The sequence below is a fragment of the Phoca vitulina genome, unplaced genomic scaffold (assembly GCF_004348235.1).
Source record: "Phoca vitulina isolate PV1807 unplaced genomic scaffold, GSC_HSeal_1.0 scaffold26, whole genome shotgun sequence".
Classification (NCBI taxonomy): domain Eukaryota; kingdom Metazoa; phylum Chordata; class Mammalia; order Carnivora; family Phocidae; genus Phoca; species Phoca vitulina.
Window position 1 is genome coordinate 1,092,383 of NW_022589729.1, and position 26,871 is coordinate 1,119,253.

General features: G+C 43.9%; 1 protein-coding gene across 2 annotated transcripts in view; it reads left to right on the plus strand.

Annotated features, from left to right (window-relative positions):
- The first annotated feature begins 2,302 nt into the window (after positions 1 to 2,302).
- The window catches only part of HSD17B7 (hydroxysteroid 17-beta dehydrogenase 7), a 30,779-nt gene continuing 6,210 nt past the window's right edge, over positions 2,303 to 26,871 (plus strand). Inside the window, exons 1-7 of one of the 2 annotated variants that reach the window (XM_032422229.1) lie at positions 2,303 to 2,436; positions 4,127 to 4,330; positions 9,430 to 9,522; positions 10,542 to 10,656; positions 14,236 to 14,430; positions 17,363 to 17,467; positions 18,204 to 18,260. In XM_032422229.1, the coding sequence (XP_032278120.1) occupies positions 2,402 to 2,436; positions 4,127 to 4,330; positions 9,430 to 9,522; positions 10,542 to 10,656; positions 14,236 to 14,430; positions 17,363 to 17,467; positions 18,204 to 18,260 (804 nt within the window). In that variant the 5' untranslated portion in view covers positions 2,303 to 2,401. Of the gene's footprint in view, positions 2,437 to 4,126; positions 4,331 to 9,429; positions 9,523 to 10,541; positions 10,657 to 14,235; positions 14,431 to 17,362; positions 17,468 to 18,203; positions 18,261 to 26,871 lie in introns of those variants that run through there. The other variant, XM_032422230.1, reaches the window with a different exon arrangement.

Below are 26,871 nucleotides of genomic sequence, written 5' to 3' on the forward strand. Positions count from 1 at the left end.
ACCTCTAATGGTTCAGCCCATCCTGTGAAGGTTGAAGAACCTTGAAAGGCCCAACCTGAATTGAAAGAGGGAAGCAAAGAGCAAGGTTTCCTAACTTGGACTGGATGGACATCACGCTAGTAGGGGACTGCCACTCTTGCTCTGGTCTTCCTGTCTTCACTTAACTCACACTGGGTCCTATACTGGCTGTCATCCCAAAATTGTGGTGATGCTGAATCTCCAGAGCCTGGGCCCTCCCCCTTCTTTGTAGGAATGAGTTTTTCATAGGACAGCCCCACAACTCTTACTCCTTCTACATGTCACTTCTGAGCCCTAGGACACTTTAAAAGGAGGCTTTGGGTCTAGACTGTAAAGATTGGGGTTAATTTTACTCTAGGACTCCCAGAAAATATTGTCAAAGCGTGGTCTCTTTAGAATAGTTGTAAGTGGCATAAGGGTAGGAGCTGAGTTCCACGCAGATAACAGTAAAGATGTTTTAATGATTTAGGAATCTAATATTCAAATAATTGATTTATTTTCTGAATATAATTTTATTGGTATAAGATAAAGTATTACTAAACTAGCCGATATTGTTCCTGGACAGAGTACCAGTTCTGAACTCAGGTTTAGCTGCTTGCCACTCCAAATCAACACTCGAGAGACAAGTGATGGTGGGAAAGCAAAGGTTGCTTTATTCAGGAAGCCGGCAACCTGGGAAGACAGTGGACTAGCTTCTCAAAGACCATCTTCCCCATCCAGACCAAGGTGGAGGCTTTTAAAAGGGAAGGCATGGGACAAGGGGGAGGGGGGGCTACATGGAGGAGAAGCAGGTGCCCAAGCAGTTAGGTGTATGTCAACATGACCCTGAACAGACCTGCTGGTATTCGTGGCACCTGTTTTTTTTTTTTTTTTTTTTTTTTAAATTTTTTTTTTTTTTGTTTTTTACCATACAATACATTCTTTTTTTTTTTTTTTTAGTTTTTTTTCTTTTTTAAATTTTTTATTGTTATGTTAATCCCCATACATTACATCATTAGTTTTAGATGTACTATTCCATGATTCATTGTTTGCGTGGCACCTGTTTTTGAATGTAGTCAGACCTTATCTTCTGGGAAAGTTCGGTTCTTCACTCCTTAAGGCCAGGGGTCTGCAAATCGCAAGGAAAGTAGGTTAGTTCTGTTGCAGACCAAGGGACTTAGGTCAGCAAGCACGGAGCCCATAAACTTGAAGTGAGCTGGAGTGCTGTTACAGTATCAAATTAATCAAGACCTCTATGATTTCAAAAGCCAGTATAAATTATATCAGTCTCACATTGCTGAGGGATCATTGCTTTGCATAAATAATTGAAACTTTGAAAGAGGCCATGAAGTAGATTAAAGTACGTTCCCTAGAACATACATGAGATGTGGAGTTACTTAGTGTGAACCTAGACTAGTGATGGTCACCTTGTTACCAATGCACGATAAATAGAGAAACCTAGAGTAAGCCTTAGAAACTTTAACAGCAGTTTGGCAGAAGATTCTTTTATGTGTTATATCTAATAATAAAAAATTGGGGCTTGTACTTTGTATCCTTCGCTTTTTATTTCATTTTTCTAATAATGCTTTGTTACTGTATTTTCCAAAAGTACCCATCTGGGATGGCTTGGAAAAACAAAACGGGTCCTTTACCACAGAGTCTGAGAAACACTGAAGTAGGAGCTTACAGTACACCCTCGCAATGTCCTATGAAGTTCTTAGATACTCTGATTCATACCATGTTCCAAATTTTGAAAATTGGTTATTCATGCATGAGTCTACATAAAATTTTTAATGAAATCAATGTTCCTTTTTGCAAAGATGATTTTTTAAAGAGAAAGAGCTGGTCCGGGATCAGAAGCTGGTCTGTAAAATGGCGCAGTGCCTGGATCTACACTTCCCCAAAAGGAGGGGAAAGCAAAGTAGATGATAATACTCAAACTTTAATTCCTAGACCCAAATCGTGCCTCTAAAATTAAAGCGTCCTTGTGCAAATATCCTGAGCCCTTCCTGCAATCGAGAGGCAGGCTGATATCGCCGGCGTGCCAACCCTCGCACCCGGGTCCTCGGCTGAGGGAACGTCCCGCCCCGCACCCCGCAGGCGCTGAAGGAGCCCCGCGCGTCCTCCCGCACACCTGCGCCGCCTAGGGACGACGAGAGTCCGGATTGGCTCGGGCCCGGCCCCGCCCCTCGGCCTACCTCACCCCACCCGGGCCCCGGCTCCGGGAGCGCACGGCGGGCCGCGATTGGAGGGCCCAGCGCGGAGTCGATGACGCGAGCGGAGCGGGCCCCGCCTGGCTCTGATTGGACAGCGGCGGCGGCGTGGCCGCGGAGGGTGACTGGATTCCTCTGCCCCGGAGGTGGTGGCGCGGCCCCTGCGCGGCTCGGCGGTGGGGAGGGAGACCATGCGGAAAGTGGTGGTGGTCACCGGGGCCAGCAGGTGAGGCGTCCTCGGCGGCCGCGGCGGCGGCGGGTCAGGAGTCGCAGGGAGCAGGAAGTACAGGGCCGGACCACCGCAGGCGACCCCCGCCCCCCCGGAGCAGGCGTCCCCGGCCCTGCCCGGTGGGGTCTCGCGGAGCCCCTGCCCCGCAGTCCCCGGGTCCTCGCTGCGCCCGCTCCGGGCGTCCGGGGGCTCCAGGCGCACAGTAACCAGTGCTGAACTGAACGTGACGGCGGAAAGGAAAACCGGAGCGTCGCGGGGGTCCTGCTGATGTCCGGGACGAGGGCGCTTCCCACGCGGACCCCGCCTCCTGCAGCTGGTCCGTGTCGACCTCGGTGCCCGGCGCTTAGCGTCGCGACCGTCGTGTGCTCCCAGTGTTGAATCTGTGCAGGACTCTGCCCCCCAGATAAGGTTCAACACCCACGAGCAGTGGGGCGGGGTGGGGGGTGTCGTTCCACCCAGCACAGAGCTAGACACCTAGACACGCTCCTAAAAAAGTAAACCTCTACCTGGCGAGGCGTGGCAGGAGTGCAAATAACCATCACCGCCAGTCCCTAATCACTCCAGGGCCGCCCGTGTGGACTCTCGGCCTCTCCTGTCCCCCGCTTTTACTCCTCATCCGCACTTCTGTGAAGAATGTGGGGAGGGTGACACCAGCCAAACCATTCTGCCTGTTGCAGGGGGAGGTTTTGAGGGATTCAGGCAGAGGATATGTCAAATGTCATCTAAAATCCGTCCGCTTTCGCCTCCCTAGCCACACCCATGTTAGCTCAGCGGCCTGGCAGGTGTCTGTGAGCGCCCTGAACGACTGATAGCGTGCTTCCTAAGCTGAAGTCCGAGCCGGAACTGTTTTTGTGTGTTTCTTTTTTTTAACCTATATTGTGATGTATGCACTTGGGTATTTATTGTAAAGACCTACTATTCTCAAGTGAGGAGGAGTAAAGGTAAATATATTTGATGCTCTGTTGGCAAGGCCCAGGCTTCGGTCGTGCTCAGCCCAGCTGGTCTGAGTGGTGTCCTCATTTACTGTGTGGTTTCAAATGCCATTTCTGAAGGAGTTTATCTGTCTTTGTCTTGTGCCCTCATCCTCCTGCTCTTCCCTGGTGCCCATCTTATGTTTCCTCTTCGTACCTGCTGCTTAATCAAGTTGAGTTTTCTCTCTTCCTGTTGGTTATTCGATCGTAGTAGTTGAGAGGGACTTGCCTCCTGCTGTGTTACTGTAAGATTCACCCGTTCCTTGTTGGGAATTGCTTGTGCTCCGGATGGTGGCAGCGATACCAGCAGGTAGTAGAGCTCTTGCCCTTGAGGAACCTAGGCAGCAAAGTAAAACATGCGCGCAGGAAACGGCTAATACGATGCTCGTGTCGGCTCTTGCTGGTGATGTACTGACTCCCTTTCATGAGTGTCGTAACAAGTACAGCATGCAAACCGCCCGATGAAAAGACAGCGCTCATGTGCTCTCAGAAACACAAACTGGACAGCCTCCTGGGCGAGGGACTGACTATTCAAGTTTGCAGGGGGGGGGGGGGTGTTCCTTCTTCTGTGAATAATGTTTGAGTCTTCTTTCCTCTGCCTGGGCTCCTCGTGGGAGCTCATGTTGACAACAGCGGTTTTCTGGACCAGAGAGCAAAGCCTCCTATTTGGCGCCATCTGAATGAACACATATTCTGTCTCCGAATTGTCCTCACAGTGGCGTTGGCCTGGCGCTCTGCAAGCGGCTGCTGGAGGAAGACGATGAGCTGCACGTGTGTTTGGCGTGCAGGAACGTGGGCAAAGCGGAGGCTGTCCGCGCCGCGCTGCTGGCCGCTCACCCCGCCGCCGAGGTCAGCGTCGTGCAGGTGGATGTCAGCAACCTCCAGTCAGTCATCAGGGCTGCCAGGGAGCTCAAGCAAAGGTATGCCTCTTGTTGACGGGTTTTCTCTCACGCGACTGCATGAGACAGCAGTGAATAAAATAAGAGAGGAGAGGAAAACCTAAACATCTTACAGCAGGTGCAGTGTAAGAAGTTAGGCTGAGGAGATCCGTACAGAGTGACCCGTGGTGTCTCAGGAGCACATTTTCATGCTCAATCATAATCGCGATTATTTCATGAGGATTAATTTGAATACACCTTGATGTGTGATTAGTTGGGTGGACATTATGGTAACTCCCTTCTGAATATGGTTTTTGCATCTTTCCTCCGTGTAACGACTTCGTTAAGTAGGTTGGACAGGTGCCTAGGACTTGATATTGGTTGGGTTGGTCTGAGAACCCACATCTGCACCCTATTTCTTCAGAGATTTTTTTCCCCCACAGGCCCTTAAAGATTTGTTCACATCTGCATGGTAATTGGCATGTAATAGGCATTTGAGAAATATTTGGTGTAGGAAGGAATGGAGTCCTTGGACGTATGACTCCCTAGAAAGTGTACACAAAATTGCATATAGGTGCACAATGCATTTTTTCTGGGGAAGGAGGCATGCTTTTTTTTTTTTTTTTAATTCTAGGAGGAATTTATGGTCCAAAAAGGTCAGGAGCCCCACACTAGTCCACACTCAGCCCTAAGGATATGGGGAATAATTAATTTTCAAACATTTTTGTAATTGAGGTCCTTAAGGAACAAGAGCTGCTTTATTTCCTTGGACAGTGAAATGAAGTACAGTAAAGACACAAAAGGCCTTTTTGGTAAAGGCATTTGCTGAAGAAGACAACTCTGTGTTTTATGTATGGGGATCGCTAGCCCATTTGCATTTCCCTGTTGCAAATGCACGAGTTACAGAGCAAAGGTAGAGCTGGTTTTCTCACCCCGCTCTTCTAGTTTCAGCCTTAGCCTCTTGTGAAATGTCATTTCTCCTAGAATTTTCTGCCACATCGTCTTTCTAAAACACCGAGGAGATTTTCTAGGTTCCATATCCCCTTCTCTTCTATAACTTTGAGTTTCCAAGTCTGTGAAGCTGCACAGTAAACATCCTTACTGAGTTAAAGACCCTACAGTTAGTCTGGAAGTTTTGAGGTCAAATCAGGTGATTTCAGGCATTCCTTTCCCCGAACCTTCTCAGCCAGCTGTCTTTCTGTTTTGTATAGATTTAGTTATATTTCCTCATTTAGCAGAAAAGAACTTTCACCCTCAGTCAAGAATAGCACATTCCAGGCCAACAGACACATGAAAAAATGCTCCACATCACTCAGCATCAGGGAAGTCCAAATCAAAACCTCAATGAGATACCACCTCACACCAGTCAGAATGGCTAAGATCAACAAGTCGGGAAACAACAGATGTTGGCAAGGATGCGGAGAAAGGGGAACCTCCTACATTGTTGGTGGGAACACAAGCTGGTGCAGCCACTCTGGAAAACAGTACGGGGGTTCCTCAAAAAGCTGAAAATAGAGCTGCCCTATGACCCAGCAATTGCACTACTGGGTATCTACCCCAAAGATACAGATGTAGTGATCCGAAGGGGCCCCTGCACCCCAGTTGTCATCACGCACTGAAATAAAGTTCTCAGACAATGATCCGGGTGGACGGGCAGGACCCACCTCTGTGAGGGGGCAGCAGCTGGATTCTGCGCGTAGCTTTTGTTTTGTTTTGTCAGAAAAGCAAGGACAGGTGCCTCAAAGCATGGGAAAGGAGTACAAAGGAAGGGCAGTTACCTTGAAGACGTGAGGTAGGCCTGCACCTTCCCCTACAAGCAGGCATATAGGAAGGCAGTCACGGGATAAGGGAGAAGCGGGATGTTTGTGCTAGCAATCACCTGAGGCAGGAAGGGGGACTGAGGCTTACCTTCTTTCCTAGCTCTTAACCTGTGCCCCGCCCCAGGAGATCATGGGTTCCTGTTTGTACCAGGCTATTGCATTCAATAGCCCAAGACCAGGAACGCTGCTGATGTTTCAGCTGCTTCCGTAGTCACCCCTGAGGGCTGACAATACATTTTCTAAGAATAACTCCACACCAGTATTTATGGCAGCAATGTCCACGATAGCTAAACTCTGGAAAGAGCCCAGATGTCCACTGACAGATGAATGGATAAAGAAGATGTGGTATGTGTATATATATATATGTGCACACATACATATATATGCGCACACAATGGAATACTACTCAGCCATCAAAAAGAATGAAATCTTGCCATCTGCAATGATGTGGATGGAACTAGAGGGTATTATACTAAGCGAAATAAGTCAATCAGAGAAAGACAATTACATGATCTCACTCATGTGGAATTTAAGAAACAAAACTGTATCATAGGGGAAGAGAGGAAAAAATAAAACAAGATGAAATCAGAGAGTGAGGCAAACCGTAAGAGACTCATAAGCATAGGAAACAAACAGGGTTGCTGGAGGGGTAGGGGTGGGGGGATGGTGGTAACTGGGTGATGGGCATTAAGGAGGGCACGCGATGGAATGAGCACTGGGTGTTATATAAGACTGAGGAATCACTGACCTCTACCTCTGAAACTAGTAATACACTATGTTAATTAATTGAATTAAAAAAAAATAAAAAAGAATAGCCCTTTCCAGTACAGCGACTTTCGAGATTTTAGGTTGTAACATTCATAATATTAGGTCACTTAGAAGAACTTGAGGCATCAGGGCTGTAAGGTGGGAGGGAGCACGGAGGTAGGGCGCACCTGCCATCAGCATTTCAGTGCAGCTTCTGTGTGTTCATTTCATCCCCGGAAGCGCTCCTGTTGGGATGAGTGCTCTCCTCCAGACTTAGCAAATGCTAGTTATAGTGATATTCACAGATGTGGGAACGTGTGCCGATTCCACATACATCTATTGCTTATGTCGAGACTCTCCCGCCCTCAGTGGCCCAAGTGATTGTCTGCGATTGTAGACCTGAAGTAAATTACAACTGGAGAGCTTGGGAAGGGCCCGTCTGTTGGCTAACACAGCACCGTTCCTGACACCGGGGCTTTCTGGCTGTGCACCTCTCTTCTGTAAGCTGTGTGCAGAGGAAGAACTAGTGAGAAATTGCAGTTCTGCTTTATCTGGAAGAGAGTGATTGTGTTGATCATTTAATCTTGGAGAGTAGTAAATATGCCGTTTTACTGAGGGCAGACCTGAATTTGGTGTTCTGCTGCAGTTTCCACTCTTTTTTGAGCATTGCCTTTCCACTTCGAGCAGAATTTGTTAATGTTCTTAGATGGCAGTTTGCACATTAGGTAATGGAACAACCAACAATTGATGGGCCCACGTGCATCAGGGAAATACAGATCAGAACCACAATGGGATCCCAGCTCACACCGGTCAGAATGGCTGAAATCAACAGCTCAGGAAATGACAGATGTTGGCGGGGATGCCGAGAAAGGGGAACCCTCCTACACTGTTGGTGGGAATGCAAGCTGGTGCAGCCACTCTGGAAAACAGTATGGAGGTTCCTCAAGAAGTTGAAAATAGAGCTGCCCTATGACCCAGCAATTGCACTACTGGGTATTTATCCAAAGGATACAAACATAGTGATTCAAAGGGGCACCTGCACCCCAGTGTTTATAGCAGCAATGTCCATAATGGCCGAACTATGGAAAGAGCCCAGATTTCCACTGACAGATGAATAAAGAAGATGTGGTATGTGTACACACACACACACACACACACACAATGGAATACTACTCAGCCATCAAAAAGAATGAAATTGCCATTTGCAATGATGCGGATGGAACTAGAGGGTATTATGCTGAGCGAAATAAGTCAGTCAGAGAAAGAGAAGTACCATACGATTTCACTCCTATGTGGAATTTAAGAAACAAAACAAAGGAACCTAGGGGAAGGGAAGAAAAAATAAGATGAAAACAGAGAGGGAGGCAAACCATAAGAGATTCTTAACTCTAGGAAACAAACTGAGGGTTGTTGGAGGGGATGTGGGTGGGGGGATGGGGTAACTGGGTGATGGGCATTAAGGAGGGCACGCGATGTAATGAGCACTGGGTGTTATATAAGACTGATGAATCACTAAATTCTACCCCTGAAACTAATAATTCACTATATGTTAACTAAATTGAATTTAAATAAAGAAAAACACAGATGGGTCCACATGACTTTATGGCGCTTACACGGATGGCCCAGTAGTATCCACATCAGCATTTTAAACAGAAAGTTTAGTAATTAGAGTCATTTGGGGCTGGTAATTACTTACAGAATGATCAAGAAATGTTTGTGTGCCATCTGTATTGGTCACATGGATGTATTTTAAGGTCGCTGTGGCCCATATTGTCTTGGACTCTACAGAAGAGGGCACGGAGATAGCATAATGCATAGAATTGTAGGAGATGTTATGAACATTCATGGTGCCTGTGAGTATCATGAGGGCAGGCTTGGCCCTTGTTCAAGAGGAGTATGCTAGATTAAGGCCTACAGAGGTTTAAAAATGAAAAAGCACTCTCAAGTCAGCATGTCACTGTTCTCTCTATGACAGGTGTCCTGGAAGGAGCTTTCCAAGAGTGCCGTATCCCCATTCAGCTTCTGTCATGTGATTGTATTCTTGTGAGCTTTCACCATTTTATGATACAGAGCCCCTGGCCACAAGCAGTGAGCGGTTTCCACATGGATCGGCTGCCTTACTAGATATATTGGCATTCAGGTTCCAGCATTGACGGCTCAGGTTGGGCCATTACTAATATTATATAAATTCTACTCATCAATAGGGAAGATGTGAATCTTAAAAAAAAAAAAAAGTAGACAACTTTCTAAGACCAGATGGAGAGTGGGTTTAATAGGCAGAGGGTTACCACCTGCAGTTCCTAATTGGGAGGACAGAGCTGGAAGGAGTCTTGATCTGAAAAGATTTAACTTCAAAGCCCATTATAGTTCCCCAAATTCTGTTTGAAGCCGCTGTCAAAAAAAAGAATACTCAAATATTTACTGTGGCTGAAGAAACAGCATTGGGAAAGAAGTGGTGTAACCCTGATGTGTCATGCGTCCCCTTCAGAAAGCATTTTCTGTCCTTCGTAGGCTTTCTTTAGTCCAGTTGCTCTAGAGAAGATGAACAATCTTGTCTTGGTGTTTTCCCTACAGGTTTCAGAGATTAGACTATGTCTATCTGAATGCTGGGATCATGCCCAATCCACAGCTGAATATCAAAGCACTTTTCTCTGGCCTCTTTTCAAGGTAATGTCCATTTTCTAGATGAACTGAGTGGAAGGAATCAGTTGTTTGTTTGTTTTTGCCTGGTTTTGCCCTCAGTAGGTTAAGTTAGGGGGCTGAGGGGCGGCTGAGAAGAATAAAGACAGGAAGTGTTGCGGGGAATGGGTGCTCTAGGTCTCCAGGACATCCCAAGTGGCTAGATGCTTCGGAAGGTCCATGTTTGATCTGCCGGGATGTGTCTAGTAGCAAGAACATCTCAGAATCGGGCAGAGTTGTCAGTGAGATTGTCCGAGTTGTCAGGACCAAAGCTGCTTTGGAAGCATTTCCCAGCTCTGTGGCAGGTACTCTGCCCTGGAGGCGGGGGAAATGCGTAGAACCAAAGGTCTCCCCGGGAGATTCTTAACACACAGTAGCACAGTGGCTTCCAAAAATGTTTGATCACAACCTACAGTGAGAAATAAATCTTATCTTGTGACTTATATACTTAGGGCATTCTTCGTACATTGCTACTTTTGTTTTACTTCTCTTCCATTACACACACACACACACACACACACACACACACACAAACGCACACACAAGTCTTGACCTAGTAAATGGATCTCACAGCAAATCACTGTGTTAATGTGTTCGGTGCTTTAAGAATTCCCAGTAAAAAACCAGCCTGTGTAACTTGGGCAGTTAACCATCAGTTTGTGCAGGGGAAGACTTTTTCTCCTTTGGCACAGCTGTTATTTCCCCAGAGAAGTTCACCTGCAACCTGATGTGGAAGAAAAGTGAAAAGAGTTTTAGCAGCAGATTTTTTTGAGTCAGGGTCCAATGGGTAGTATGAGTTATAATATAAATACTTCTCTGAATTGGGGGAAAGGAAGCATTTTTGCATCTTATTTACATACACACAATAACACAGTCTGAGAAATAGGTATTTTTATAGGATCAAGGAAAATGTAGTTTTGGGCTGGGGAGGGCGGCAGGGAGGGTTTTCCAGTATTTTCAGTTAAAGAAGCTTTTAAAAGGCATACAATTGTCTTCTCCCGTTTCAGAAAAGTGATTCATATGTTCTCCACAGCTGAAGGACTGCTGACCCAGGAAGATAAAGTCACTGCCGATGGGCTCCAGGAGGTGTTTGAAACCAACGTCTTTGGCCACTTTATTCTGGTAAAAGGACTGGGCTCAAGAAGCTCATATTAGTGCTAGAATCCTAAAGGCTGGCGTGGACATGTCCCAGGCCTGTTTGTTAAGCTCATTAATTTATGGCTAGCATGAAATCCTTGAGTATTTAAATGGGGTGATCACTGCACTCTGAAAACATTGCTTCCCTAAAGCATTTGATTGATATATTTTCTTTTGATGTCAATTTTAGAGAGCAGAGACAAAGTGAGAAAGAAACACACAGGTGCCTTCAGAAACAATGTACAGAACTGTGAGGAAGTGTACCGGTCCTGTTCTGAACGGTCTTTGAAACTGGGCTTGGTGCCAGATAGGAGAGGGGAGTGGGCAAGCCACTGTTAAACAAGAATCCATAATTAGTCTCTTATTATCTTGACTTCTGATTCTTTGGCATCTATACCGTGTGTTATAGTTCCAGGCACACATGCATGTAAGCAAGAGACGTGTAGCTTGTCTCACCTGTTCTGCGCTCTTGCTCAGGCATAATCCCAGGGGACAGCTCTACTGTCTAGATTAAATAATGCCCAACTGTGTCGCTGGTGGGCTGTCATTCCCCGGTGTTGGAGGAACCCCGATGCTGGGTTGGCCTGCGCAGAGCCTGTATTTCTGACGCCTCTCTGTTCACCGCCACTCTTCTTCACCTTCAGCCCCATTTCCCTTAACATTGGAACTCTTTGAGCACTCGCCTGTATTTACAGTAAATGAAGATGTAGGCAAATGTTGGGATATTGTGGACCCACTAAAAGAAATGAGGTAAATGTTTTGCACTTATGTGGGACAGCCTCTCATATTTTATTATGAAGAAGAAATAGCAGGGGCCTGTATGTATAGTGTGAGCTCATTTGTAGAAACAGAAGAAAATCCATCTCTATGTAGTGTATATAAATGTATATAATATTTCTAGAATGATGCAGATAAAACTGGGAGCAGTTTCATGCCTTGATTAACTGGGGTGCCAGGATATCAGGGATGAGAGGGAGCTTCATGTTTCATTCTATAACCTTTAGTGCTATTCATTTCATGCGATGTGGTGTCACTTTTTCAATGACAAAAGTTAATTAAAATGTAAAGTTAGAATGGGATTGAATTCTTGTCTGGTCTTTCTTTATACCTTTACACAGATCCTGTATCTAATATTTCCTTTATCTTTTTATAATACTCATTCTTTGCTTTCTTTTTGAATTATTAAATTAATTGGTAATGATAGAAGATAATTATCACTAGTCTGTTAAATTTTTGATAAATCTAGTGTTTAAAAATTAAGTTGTGGGACGCCTGGGTGGCTCATCAGTTAAGCGTCTGCCTTCAGCTCAGGTCTTGATCCCAGGGTTCTGGGATTGAGTCCCACATCGGGCTCCCTGCTCAGTGGGGAGTCTGCTTCTCCCTCTGCTGCTCGCCCTGCTTGTGCTCTCTCTCTCTCTCTCTCTCTGACAAATAAATAAATAAAATCTTAAAAAAAATAAAAATAAAATAAAAATTAAGTTCAGAAGATCAGGTATTTGGGTCATCTGGGTTGGGGGAATGGCAGAGGAGTCATGGCTGTGGGCATGATGATCATAGGTGTCCTGATGACATGACCTATCCTTGTGTATCCTTATATAGGGAGGCATATCAGGAGGGGTTTTGGAATGGATTTATCTAATAAAGTCGTCAGAGGGCTTAGAATGCTTCCCACTCCTTTCAGATTAGGTTTAAGAATCTTACCACTTCTTCTAGAACACAAACTTGGATTCTAGGTTCAGGTGTAAATGCGTTGTATAAATGGATCATCCATCCCCAGTTTGATTATCTGTAACGTGACCAAACTTTTATCGTTGTTATGAAGAGTAGAGGTAATTTCCGTGAAGTTCCAAGCACAGCATAGTATTACAGTCCAGGAACCAGTTAACTGATTTAATCTCATGTGTATGAGTTATCTTGATTGCACTTGACTTATTTGTTCATTGCAAATGTGGAGTGCATCTGGAAGCTTTCCTAGGTTTTTCTTTAACACAATTTTTGTTTTAGAATAGTTTTAGACTTACAGAATTACTGCAAAACTAGTACAGAGAGTTCCTGTATCCCCCTCCGCCCCGGTTTTCTCTACTACTACTGTTGGTTGCAGTAGGAGAACCAATACTGATACCTTATTATTAATGGAAGTCCAAACTTATTCAGCTTTCTTCCATTCTGCCTAATGTCCCCTCGTCAGTTCTAGGACCCCTTCTTGGACACCACAGTACATTTAGCTGTCTCCTCAGGCTCCCCTTGGCTGTGACAGTTTCTCAGATTTCCCTTGTTTTTCATGATCTTGACAGTTTTGAGGATTCCAGCTGAGGTATTTGTCCTCAGTTGGGATTTGTCTGAAATGTTTCTCATGGTTAGACTTGAGTAACACGTTTGCGGGAGGAGGACCACAGGGGTGAAGACCATTCTTGTCACATCACATCACATGAAATGTCACTGTGACTTGTCAGCATTGACGTTCTCTCTGATCTCCCAGCTCGTGTTTGTCAGGTTTTTCATCATGCAGTCTCTCTTTTTGTTTTTCTCTCCCTTTCCATATTGTTCTCTTTGGAAGAGACTTACTATGTGTAGCTCGCACTTAAGGGGTTGTGTTTGATGCCCCAAAGGGTCGATTAGCTACATAAATTATTTGGAACTTTTCTGCAAGAGAGATTTGTCTGTTCTCTATCTAATGCTTTACTCAGTCATTTCTTGGTCAAGTATACTTCAATAAAGCTGCAAAAATAACTTGTATTCCTGTGGGCTTGTGGATATGTATTTTCTACTTTGAGTTGGAAATACTACTTTATTTTCTTGCTCAAATTATTCCAGTTTGGGCCACTGGGGGCTCTTCGTGTTGGATCCTGCATATCTCTGATGTAGCCTCATCAGTGTGGTTTTCTGTTTTGAGCATGTTCTTTCTGGCACTACAAGATGGTTCAGGCTCATCGGATATATTTCCTGCCCCAGTCTTAGAATCAGCCATTTCCCTAAGGAGATCTGGTTCCACTTTTTTTTTTTTTTTTAAGATTTATTAACTTATTTTAGAGAGAGATAGAGAAAGAGAGCTTGAGCAGGGAGAGGAACAGAGGGAGAGAATCCTCAAGCAGACTCTGCTGGGCGTGGAACCTCACGTGGGGCTCTATCCCAGGACCCTGAGATCATGACCTGAGCCAAAATCAAGAGTCAGATGCTTAACTGACTGAGCCACCCTGGCATCCCAAGATCTGGTTCCTCTTATTAGACAATGGTGTTAGAAACCAAGATCTGGTGCTTGTTACTACTGATGGATCAGTAGCTTCTAGGCTAACAGAGCAGGGAGATATACGTGCATGGTAACCCCTATAAGTATTTTTATATGTAACCATCTCTATTTTTATGAAGCTAAACATCTGTTCATACCGATGTCCCTAACCCTAACCCGCATGGGTCATTCCAGCCTCCTCTCTCGCGTGTCTGGAGTAGCCCCTTCAGCAGTGACATTCCTGTTCAGCTCCAGGACACGTTTACAGTGGCTTCACAGCTGTTATCCTCTCTTCCTCCAGTAGATGTTGATCCATTTTGTTGTTCCTTTTTTATCAGATTCAGGAACTGGAAGCTCTCCTCTGTCACAGCGACAGTCCTTCCCGGCTTATCTGGACATCATCTCGCAATGCAAGGAAATCTAATTTCCACCTGGAGGACATCCAGCACAGCAGAGGCCAGGAGCCCTACAGCTCCTCCAAATACGCAATTGACCTACTGAGCGTAGCACTGAACCGGAACTTCAACCCACGGGTGAGGCCTGGCTCGGTGGCGCGGGAACGGCCGCGGGTGAGGCCTGGCTCAGCTTAACAAGTAAAGCACGTACTTGAGGTGCTGTACTCCTTACCTGTGTATGGCATTCAGTGCCTTTCCTGTCACAGTGAGTGTAGGTCTGAATATTCCCATTTTCATGTGAGGACACCACAGTTTGGAGAGGTTAGGTGATTTACCCAGAGTCATACAACTAGTTAATGGTCGAGCTCAGAGTTGAGCCTGGGGCTATTTGACTGTAGGTTGGAATTTTCCCACTAAACCACGCTGTGTCCCAGTGTTTGTCATATCAGATGCTATAGGACCTTCAGTAGTTACAAAGCCTTCTGGATAATGGTGATCTTTGGTGAGAGTCCAGAGCTCTGTCTCTCTGAGGACTCTGGGTTTTGGGGTGTTTCTTTAGAGAAAGTAGCCCTTGCCAGGCTCATTGTGGCCTCTGGTCTGGAGCTTACTGCTCTCTGGATGTCTCTCCTGCTCAGGTCTAAAACCTTCACTGAAAATCTCCAGTCTTTCCCATGGCATTTTCCTTTGTTTGCTTTGACTCTGCTGTTTGAGTGTGGGGCTGGGGAGAAATTTAATTCCACTAATATTTACAGAAGACCTACCATGTTTAGGGCACTGGGCCAGGCCTAGGGCTGAGGAGAAAGCAGAAAGAAAAAGGTGACCAAGAAACTTTCTGCCCTCGCAGGACCTTCTCTGGTGATGCATCAGACACAGTCAGAGCCTCCTATGATGGTCTCGAATGGGTTTATCCTGTCTATCAGATAGAACTCTCTCTCCTGGAACCCTGTCTCTTAGGAAAGAGGATGGTCTAAGCGTAGAAGCTAAGAGCATCTCCTAGAACTGGATTTGAATCCTTGGACAGATTATTTCATCTCCCAATGCCTCAGTTTCCTCATCTGAAAAATACGGATAAAAATAGTGCCTGCTTCACAGATTTGTTGGGAGGGTTGAATGAGAGGGATGGTGTGAAGCACTCACGGTAGCTAGTAGTCTCAGCATGTGTGTGTCTGCACGTGTGCACATGTGGGTGTCAGTGAGTTGGGGGGAGCGTCTGTCCGTGTGCACACGTTGGGTTTGTGGGTGTGTGTATATGTGTGTGCTGTGATTGTACATGTGGTATGTGCACGTGTATGGGCGTCTTGTGTGTACGGGAGGCGTGTGGTCTACACGTGTGTGCATGTGTCTGTGTGTGTTTATGTTGGCTAGCATCATCATTACGATTATTATTACTATTATTGTTATTATTTGAGTTCAGTGTGTTGGTCCGGTGGTTAGCCTCCTTCTGAGGTTTCTTGAGGTGTTTCAAAAGTTGTCACGACTGCTTGTGCTCCGGAAGCTTCCTTTTGGGGACAAGGTCAGAGTGGATTAGCTTCTCTTTTCATAAAATGTTCTGGGATTTCACTTAAGTTTTAATTGTCAAGGAAGCTTTGGGATTTCATCTTTTACAAGAAAGAGAGATTTAGCTAATACTGCTGTCTCCTAAAACCTGTATGATTGGTTTTCAGCCCACGGCTTTTCCTCCTTGGCTTTTAGGAAGGGGGAACGACATCCTCTTGAAGGCTTGTGTCACTGGGAATGCTGTTGGTCCACGGGGCCACCTGCTAGAGTTTAGTCATCACTCCTCACCCACGTCTCATAACAACACTCAGGTTGTCACAGCTGATCCTTGTGACATGTAGGGGGACTGGGTTCTCGGATGAGGCTGCCTCCTTGTTTGTTTCTTTTGTCGCTCAACATCAGAACATTATAGGTGTCAGAGACCTAGGATTTCAGTTCACAGATGTCTTTACTTAGGACTGAAGAGTCCCTAACTGTTCCTAGCTAGCTCCCAGAATAAGAAATCTTCCTTAGCTATCGCTGGGGGAAAATGTGTTACTCTCTTGGGGAGAAGTTTTGGTCTCTGCTGAGTCCAGGCTCTTAGTTCTTTTCAGAGGACCTTTGGTAAATCAAGGGGACCTCCAGGGATTGGATAATCTGTCAGGTACCACGGAGCCTCTGCAGCCCCGAATAAAGGAAGAAAATGCTCCAGCTTCTCTTGCTCGGGGTGCTTTCTGCCCACTGAACTGTTTGTGTCATACTGGTACTTCCTATTTTCATTTGAAAGAAAAAATAAAATTAAAAGTAATAAAAATAAGAGTTAAAATGGTCAATAGAGACATAAGGTAAAATGTAGTAAAAATTGAATTAAGTCAGCTAGTAAAACCAATCCCAGTGCTCCAAGGATTCGTAAAGCCCACACAGGGCCCTCCCTGGTAGCACATGCTGTGTGTTAATTGGGCTCTGTTTTGAGGGCAGATCTTTCTAAAATGACAGGTCCCAGGCTAAGGACCTGATGTAGAACTCTTTAGTTGGGGGAGGTGCTTTGTGGAACCACATGCAGCCCTTCATTCACCTCTCATGACAGGAGCTCCCTCCTCAAGCTACAAGTATGTGGCTTATGTACCTGCAGGGGAATAGACACAAACTTTAGGTTTAGCTGTCTGTTCTCTACTAGACCAGAAACTTCTTGAAGGCAGAGACTGTGTTGTAGATGTCTTTTTTATCTGAAGTGCTTATTATGATCAATAAACCGATCTTCAATTAAGCCAATACCTGGCAAACTCCAGTAACCAGATCCTCCTTTTCTCTTCCAGCCCCAAGTTGGGTTATTCTTTGTTCTGTGAATTTCTGGAGAACAGAGACCTTGTCTTACTCATCTTTGCATCCTGAGCGCCTCTCCTCGTGTGTCCTCCGGACATGATTCTTTCACTGATACGGTTTGCCAGGCTTCAGGGGCAGCTCAGAGCATAAATCCTTCATGCCCTGGCTTCCTGATTCATTTGCATATGTCCTTTATTCACAAGCACGTGGATGGGCTGCGTCCATAAACACTGAATTTGAATCTTACTTTGGCTCCTCCCTGTGCTCTCAGGGTCTGTATTCCAGCGTGGTGTGCCCAGGCACAATGGTGACCAGTATGACCTGTGGAATTCTCCCTCCCTGTGTGTGGACAGTACTGCTGCCCATCATATGGCTGGTAAGTGATGAACACTTCAGCTCTTCGACCCGGGACCAAAAAGGTGTGTTTAAGGGTTGGGAACTGATTTAAGAAGTTGAACCAGAAGGTGGCAGAGTTTCATTTCATTTGAGGTTTTTGAAGTTCCTCAGTGTGTAACCTCTGCTTTGTACACCCTGCTATCCCCCTGCCTCACCATCCGAATGTCCCCTTCTCTGTCAGCGGCTGTGTCTTTGATCACACACCATAGCTCCCAGGAGTTCTAGGATTACATAATTTTGAGAAACCTGTGTTAAGTGCTGTTCAACTAGATTTCTCCGAGCTCTCAATGTGGTCATATGCATTAAAAGTTCCCAAGAAGGGGATGGTTGTGCACTGTATGGCCACGGAACCATGTTTTTGCTTGTTTCTTTTGTTTTGTGTTTTGAGCGTCTTGCAGGACCAGCGTTCCTTCCCCATTAGAAAATGCTACTTATAGGAAATGTTTCTCTCTTGCAGAGCTCTGGAAAAAATGTCCCTCCATGATGGCAGGTATAAGAAAAAGATGAGAAGGAATTATGCCCCCATGTTAAAAGTGGTTGGCTCAGAGTGATGGAGATTAAGTGATATTTCTTTTTTAGACTTCTTTAGTTTTCGGTACTTAAAAAATGTTCTCTGATGAGAAGTGCAGATTATCTTTTTTAGTATATAAATGAATAATGCTTTTGTGACTCTGTTCTACACCGCCACAAAATGACGGTTCTTTTCTTTTCCTCAGCTTCGCTTTTTTGCAAATGCTTTCACTGTGACGCCGCACAACGGAACGGAAGCCCTGGTACGTTGCTGGAGCTGCAGCTGCGTGTAGGGTTGCTTAGCGGATATAAACTGAAGTTCACTGGGAGTGGGAACAATCTCAACAGAAAAGATAAGCTCTGTGAATAATCAAGGTCCTGTTTTGGACTAAGGGGGGCCATGAGCCTGAGGACAGAGGATGAGGAGTGAAATTTAGAAGTGTAGTATCTACCACAGCGCTGGATACCGTGTCGTAGGGACAGTGTCTCTGCAGAAGCAAGGTACACAGCAGCTAGAGGGCAGAGCAGCGGAATACTGCAGGGGCAGGCAAAACAAGATGGTAGCCAGGCCAACGGTTCCCGTTCCCAGGGAGAAGGTGCGTCTTGCAGGCCAAGAGTACAGGTGACACAGTCCAACTCCATTTCCTTATATGACGATTCTCTTAACTCTGTTTAAATATGAAGAGAATCAAGTTGTTACTTTATTAGAAAGGCAGTGCATTTCCTTAAATGGCAAATGGATTACGTGTGTTTCCTTATCAATGGCAGACATTACTCATTACTCAAACGATGTCTCTGATGATTCGTCAACAAAAGGCCCCAAAGGCACCTTTTGCTCATGGATCAGAACTGTCCCACGAGATGAAGCTTGTTTGTCCTCTGTCACTGTAGTGCTCATACTTAGTAGATTCTTAAATCTTGGCTGCGTTGAAATTAACTAAGGAAAACATTGAGGGAAGCGGTTGGCACTCTTGTTTTGGTAAACGTTGCAGAAATAAATGCATTTGTCGTAGGAACACAAATTGATTGTCAAAGCAAGTGCTTTTAAACCAGTTTTAATTAGTCCTTCATATATTTGCCAAAGCATTAGAAATAGTATGTGGTCCTTTAGAGATTACTCATTCTACACATCTCAGATACTAAAAATCAAGTGTGGAGGTCAAGTATATATTGAGTATCAGTGGTGTGAAGAATAGTTAGAAGACAAAATCTCCATTTACTAAGGTGCTTAGGGTCATGTTTCGGGAGAAAAAAAAAAGGAATATAGAAGAGAGGCGAGAAAATAAGACATTTTGTCATCAGGTGGTGAGTAGTTGGACTGATCAGAAAGGAGGATCATTGGAAGCTGGGCTGGTGGGAGCAAGCTTTCCTCATTAAGTAGGGCTTGATCTGGGCTCTGAAGGATGAGCTGGATCTGGATAGGACAGCATGACCCATGGCACAGTTTAAAAACTTTGTGACCCTGCTGGAATTTCCTAAAATGTGGATGGATGCCTCGATTGCCACTTAGCAATGGTTGTAAATGCTGGTAGATATGGATGGATGAGGGTTTGGGCCTAGCGCATGTGTGGTAAGAATCTCTGCAATCCTCAGGTGAGTTTCGGCTCCTTACGTGGACTAAGCTGGAGTGGCCAAAGGCACAATGGTTCAGCATGTGGACTCTAGAGTTCGACTGGTTCTGTTCAAATCCCACTTCTCCAGTTTCTGGCTATGAAGTACTGGGCACATTTTTTCACTCATTTAAGCCTTTTATTATCTGTAAAACAGGAATTATGGGCATACATGAGAGGAGGCTTACCATAAAGGATTTTGTGTATTTCAGCATTTAAGATTTTTTTAAAATTGTATTTATTTATTTTTTTTTTTTACTTTTTTTTTTTATTAACATATAATGTATTATTTGTTTCAGGGCTACAGGTCTATGATTCATCAGTCTTACACAATTCACAGTGCTCACCTTAGCATACACCCTCCCCAGTGTCCATCACCCAGCCACCCCATCCCTCCCACCCCCCTCCACTCCAGCAATCCTGTTTGTTTCCTGAGATTGAGTCTCTTATTGTTTGTCTCCCTCTCTGGTTTAGTTTTGTTTCATTTCTCCCTCCTTCCCCTATGATCCTCTGTCTTGTTTCTCAAATTCCTCATATCAGTGAGATCATATGATACTTGTCTTTCTCTGATTGACTTATTTCGCTCAGCGTAATACCCTTTAGTTATATCCACATCGTTGCAAATGGCAAGATTTCATTTTTTTGATGGCTGCATAATATTCCATTGTATATATATACCACATCTTTATCCATTCATCTGTTGATGGACATCTGGGCTCTTTCCATAGTTTGGCTATTGTGGACATTGCTGCTATAAACATTGGGCTGCAGGTGCCCCTTCAGATCACTACATTTGTATCTTTGGGGTAAATACCCAGCACTGCAATTGCTGGGTTGTAGGGTAACTCTATTTTCAACTTTTTGAGGAACCTCCATACTGTTTTCCAGAGTGGCTGCACCAGCTGCATTCCCACCAACAGTGTACGAAGATTCCCCTTTCTCCGCATCCTCGCCAACATCTGTCGTTTCCTGACTTGTTAATTTTAGCCATTCTGACCTGTGTGAGGTGGTATCTCATTGAGGTTTTGATTTGTATTTCCCTGATGCTGAGTGATGTTGAGCACTTTTTCATGTGTCTGTTGGCCATTTGGATGTCTTTTTTTTTAAAGATTTTATTTATTTGTCAGAGAGATAGAGAGGGAGAGAGCAAGCACAAGTAGGGGGAGTGGCAGGCAGAGGGAGAAGCAAGCTTCCTGCTGATCAAGGAGCCCGATGTGGCAATTGATCCCAGGACCCTGGGATCATGTCCTGAGCCGAAGGCAGACGCTTAACCGACTGAGCCACCCAGGCATCCCCATTTGGGTGTGTTCTTTGCAGAAATGTCTGTTCATGTCTTCTGCCCATTTGTTGATTTGATTATTTGTTCTCTGGGTGTTGAGTTTGATAACTTTATAGATTTTGGATACTAGCCCTTTATCTGATATGTCATTTGCAAATATCTTCTCCCATTCTGTCAGTTGTCTCTTAGTTTTGTTGACTGTTTCCTTTGCTTTGCAAAAGTTTTTTATCTTGATGAAGTCCCAATAATTCATTTTTGCTCTTGCTTCCCTTACCTTTGGTGATGTTTCTAGGAAGAAGTTGCTGTGGCTGAGGTCGAAGAGGTTGCTGCTTGTGTTCTCAAGTATTTTCTGTCTCACATTTAGGTCTTTCATCCATTTTGCATCTATTTTTGTGTGTGGTGTAAGGAAATGGTCCAGTTTCATTCTTCTGCATGTGGCTGTCCAATTTTCCTAACACCATTTGTTGAAGAGACTTTTTTCCATTGGACATTCTCTCCTGCTTTGTCAAAGATTAGTTGACCATAGAGTGAGGGTCCATTTCTGGGCTCTCTATTCTGTTCCGTTGATCCATGTGTCTGTTTTTGTGCCAGTACCATACTGTCTTGATGATTATAGCTTTGTAATAGAGCTTGAAGTCCGGAATTGTGATGCCGCCAACTTTGCTTTTCTTTTTCAACATTCCTCTGGCTATTTGGGGTCTTTTCTGGTTCCATATAAATTTTAGGATTATTTGTTCTATTTCTTTGAAAAAAGTGGATGGTATTTTGATAGGGATTGCATTAAATGTATGGATTGCTCTAGGTAGCATAGACATTTTCACAATATTTGTTCTTCCAATCCATGAGCATGGAACATTTTTCCATTTCTTTGTGTCTTCCTCAATTTCTTTCATGAGTATTCTGTGGTTTTCTGAGTACAGATTCTTTGCCTCTTTGGTTAGATTTATTCCTAGGTATCTTATGGTTTTGGGTGCAATTGTAAATGGGATTGACTCCTTAATTTCACTTTCTTCTGTCTTGTTGTTGGTGTATAGAAATGCAACTGATATCTGTGCATTGATTTTATATCCTGCCACTTGACTGAATTCCTGTATGAGTTCTAGCAGTTTTGGGGTGGAGTCTTGGGTTTTCCACATAAAGTATCATATCATCTGCAAAGAGTGAGAGTTTGACTTCTTTACTGATTCGGATGCCTTTTATTTCTTTTTGTTGTCTCATTGCTGTGGCTAGGACTTCTAGTCCTATGTTGAATAGCGGTGGTGATAGTGGAATCCCAGCCGTGTTCCTGATGTTAGGGGGAAAGCTCTCAGTTTTTCCCCATTGAGAATGATACTTGCTGTAGGTTTTTCATAGATGGCTTTTATGATGTGAGGTATGTACCCTCTATCCCTACATTGTGAAGAGTTTTGATCAGGAAAGGATGCTGTACTTTGTCAAATGCTTTTTCTGCATCTATTGAGAGGATCATATGGTTCTTGTTCTTTCTTTTATTAATGTATTGTATCACATTGATTGATTTGTGGATGTTGTACCAGCCTTGCAGCCCAGGGATAAATCCCACTTGGTCATGGTGAATAATCCTTTTAATGTACTGTTGGATCCTATTGGCTAGTATTTTGGTGAGAATTTTTGCATCCATGTCCATCAGGGATATTGGTCTGTAATTCTCCTTTTTGATGGGGTCTTTGTCTGGATTTGGGATCAAGGTAATTGTGGCCTCATAAAACGTGTTTGGAAATTTTCCTTCCATTTCTATTTTTTGGAACAGTTTCAGAAGAATAGGTATTAATTCTTCTTTAAATGTTTGGTAGAATTCTCCTGGGAAGCCATCTGGCCCTGGGCTCTTGTTTGTTGGGAGATTTTTGATGACTGCTTCAATTTCCTTACTGGTTATGGGTCTGTTCAGATTTTCTGTTTCTTCCGGTTCAGTTTTGGTAGTTTATATGTCTCTAGGAATGCATCCATTTCTTTCAGATTATCTAATTTGCTGGCATATAGTTGCTCATACTATGTTCTTATAATTGTTTGGTTTTTTTGTTTTGTTTTGTTTGTTTTTTGAACTTTTTTTTATTATGTTATGTTAATCACCATACATTACATCATTAGTTTTTGATGTAGTGTTCCATGATTCATTGTTTGCGTGTAACACCCAGTGCTCCGTGTAGTACATGCCCTCTTTAATACCCATCACCAGGCTAACCCATCCCCCCACCCGCCTCCCCTCTAGAACCCTCAGTTTGTTTCTCAGAGCCCATAGTCTCTCATGGTTTGTCTCCCCCTCCGATTTCCCCCCCTACATTTTTCCCTTTGTATTTCTTTGGTGTTGGTTGTGATCTCTTCTCTTTCATTCATGATTTTATTTAATTGGGTCATTTCTCTTTTCTTTTTGATAAGTCTGGCCAGGGGTTTATCAGTCTTATTAATTCTTTCAAAGAACCAGCTCCTAGCTTCGTTGATCTATTCTACTGTTCTTTTGGTTTCTATTTCATTGATTTCTTCTCTGATATTTATTATTTTTCTTCTCCTGCTGGGTTTAGGCTTTATTTGCTGTTCTTTCTCCAGCTCCTTTAGGTGTAGGGTTAGGTTGTGTATTTGAGACCTTTCTTGTTTCTTGAGGAAGGCTTGTATTGCTATATACTTTCCTCTTAGGACTGCCTTTGCTGCATCCCAAAGATTTTCAGCAGCTGTGTTTTCATTTTCATTTGTTTCCATGAATTTTTTAAATTATTCTTTAATTTCCTGGTTGACCCATTCATTCTTTAGTAGGATGCTCTTAGCCTTCATGTATTTGAGTTCTTTCCAACTTTCCTCTTGTGACTGAGTTCTAGTTTCAAAGCATTGTGGTCTGAAAATATGCAGGGAATGATCCCAATCTTTTGGTACTGGTTGAGACCTGATTTGTGACCCAGGATGTGATCGATTCTGGAGAATGTTCCATGGGCACTAGAGAAGAATGTGTACTCTGTTGCTTTGAGATGGAATGTTCTAAATATATCTGTGAAGTCCATCTGGTCCAGTGTGTCATTTAAAGTCTTTATTTCCTTGTTGATCTTTTGCTCTTATGATCTGTCCATTTCAGTGAGGAGGGTATTAAAGTCTCCTACCATTATTGTATTATTGTCTATGTGTTTCTTTGATTTTGTTTTAATTGGCTTATATAATTGGCTGCTCCCATGTTAGGGGCATAGATATTTAAAATTGTTAGATCTTCTTGTTGGATAGACCCTTTAAGTATGATATAGTGTCCTTCCTCATCTCTTATTATAGTCTTTGATTTCAAATCTAATTTGTCTGATATAAGGATTGCCACCCCAGCTTTCTTTTGATGTACATTAGCATGGTAAACGGTTTTCCACCCCCTCACTTTAAATCTGGAGGTGTCTTTGGGTCTAAAATGAGTCTCTTGCAGACAGCATATGGATGAGTCTTGTTTTTTAATCCAATCTGATAGCCTGTGTCTTTTGATTGGGGCATTTAGCCCATAGTTACATTCAGGGTAACTATTGAAAGATAGGAATTTAGTGCCATTGTATTGCCTGTAAGGTGACTGTTACTGTATATTGTCTGTGTTCCTTTCTGGTCTATGTTGCTTTTAGGCTCTCTCTTTGCTTAGAGGACCCCTTTCAATATTTCTTGTAGGGATGGTTTGGTGTTGGCAAATTCTTTTAGTTTTTGTTTGTCCTGGAAGCTTTTTATCTCTCCTTCTATTTTCAATGACAGCCTAGCTGGATATAGTATTCTTGGCTGCATATTTTCTCGTTTAGTGCTCTGAATATATCATGCCAGTCCTTTCTGGCCTGCCAGGTCTCTGTGGATAGGTCTGCGGCCTATCTAATATTTCTACTATTGTAGGTTACAGACCTCTAGTCCTGAACTGCTTTCAGGATTTTCTCTTTGTCTCTGAGACTCGTAAGTTTTACTATTAGATGTTGGGGTGTTGACCTATTTTTATTGATTTTGAGGGGGTTTCTCTGTGCCTCCTGGATTTTGATGCCTGTTTCCTTCCCCAAATTAGGGAAGTTCTCTGCTGTAATTTGTTCTAATATACCTTCTGCTTCTCCCTCTCTTTTTTCTTCTGGGATTCCAATTATTCTAATATTGTTTTGTCTTATGGTATCACTTATCTCTCAAATTCTCCCCTTGTGATCCAGTAGTTGTTTATCTCTCTTTTTTCAGCTTCTTTATTCTCCATCATTTGGTCTTCTGTATCACTAATTTTCTCTTCTGCCTCATTTATCCTAACAGTTGGAGCCTCCATTTTTTTATTACACCTCATTAATAGCCTTTTTGATTTCAACTTGGTTAGATTTTAGTTCTTTTATTTCTCCAGAAAGGGATTCTCTAGTATCTTCTATACTTTTTCGAAGCCCAGCTAGTATCTTTAGAATAGTCATTCTGAACTCTAGTTCTGACATCTTACTAATGTCTATATTGATTAGGTCCCTGGCAGTCAGTACTGCCTCTTGTTCTTTTTTTTTGAGGTGAGTTTTTCCGTCTTGTCATTTTGTCCAGAGAAGAATAGATGAATGATAGAACAAAATGCTAAAAGTGTAACAATGACCCTAGAAAAATATACACTAAACAAATCAGAAGAGACCCAAAACCAGGGGGAGAAGAAAAAAAAAAAAAAGAATACAATCAGGCTGGTGAATAGAACAGAGCCACACACTAGATTTTGGGTGTATTTTGGTCTGTTAGAAGAAACTGCCTCCTAAAATTTTAAAGAAAGAAAAACTTATATATATATATAAAAATAAGGGTAAATATGATGAATATGACTGTAAAGATGAAAATTGAAAAAGATTTTAAAAAAGGAATTGACAAGAAGTTGGTTGAAAAAAAGAAAAGAGAAATTTAAAAAAAAAAGAATGTAATCAGGCAAGCCATACACTAGAGATTAAGGTATATTTTGGTCTGTTAGAAGAAACTGTCTCCCAAAATTTTAAAGAAAGAAAAACTTATATATATATACAAAAAATAAGGTTAAATACAATGAAGTGCTAGAATATGACTGTAAAAATGAAAATTAAAAAAGATTTTAAAAAAGGAATTGATAAGATGGTTGAAAAAGGAAAGAAGAAAAATTCAAGAAAAAAAATAGAAAAAGAAAAAATAAAGAAAATTAAAAAACTAACTTTGAAAGACTAAAGAATCATGGTAAAAAAGCCATGGATTCTATGTGCATTATTCCCCTAGCGCTGGAGTTCTGCCGTTCTCGTTGATGGGTAAACTTGGTCTTGGCTGGCTGTTCTTGCTGATCTTCTGGTGGAGGGGCCTGTTGCCATGGTTCCCAAATGTTTTTGCTGGAGGCGGAATTGCCCTGCCCTTGCCGGGTCGGGCTAAGTAATCTGCTCGGGTTTCTCTCGGGAGCTTTTGTCCCTGCAAGCTTTCCGTACGGCTTTGGAGGCCAAGAGTGAGAATGGGTGGCCTCCCAATCTCTGCCCCAGAGGAGCCGAGAACTCGGCGTCCCCACTCCTCAGTGCGCCCCCAGAGAAAAGCAGTCAGTCACTGCCGTCTCCCCGGTCTCCGGCCACACTCCGTGCTCACCCGGCCTGTGACCAAGCGTTTCTATCTCTGGCACCCGACCCCGTGCGGAGTCTCCAAACCCAGCAGATCCCTGTGGTGCGCTCCCACGCCGCTCCTCCCAGGGGAGGAAGGGGAGTCTCCCCGGATCTGCCACTTGTTGGGTCCCTGCTGGAGGAGCAGTGGCCTGACTGTGCTGCGGATCACGGTTTATGGCAACCCCGAGCTGAGAGCCCGCTCCTCGGCTCCGTCTCTGCAGCCGGCTTCCCCGCTCCGATACCTGGGAGCTCTGCCGCACTCAGGCACCCCCGGTCTTTCTGTGACCCCGAGGGTCCTGAGACCACACTGTCCCGCGAGGGTTCCACCCCCCGCTTAGCCACTGGAGCGATGTCCCTCAGCAGAGCCGACTTCTAAAAGTTCCGATTTTGTGCTCTGCGGCTCTATCACTGCGGGTAGCAGCTG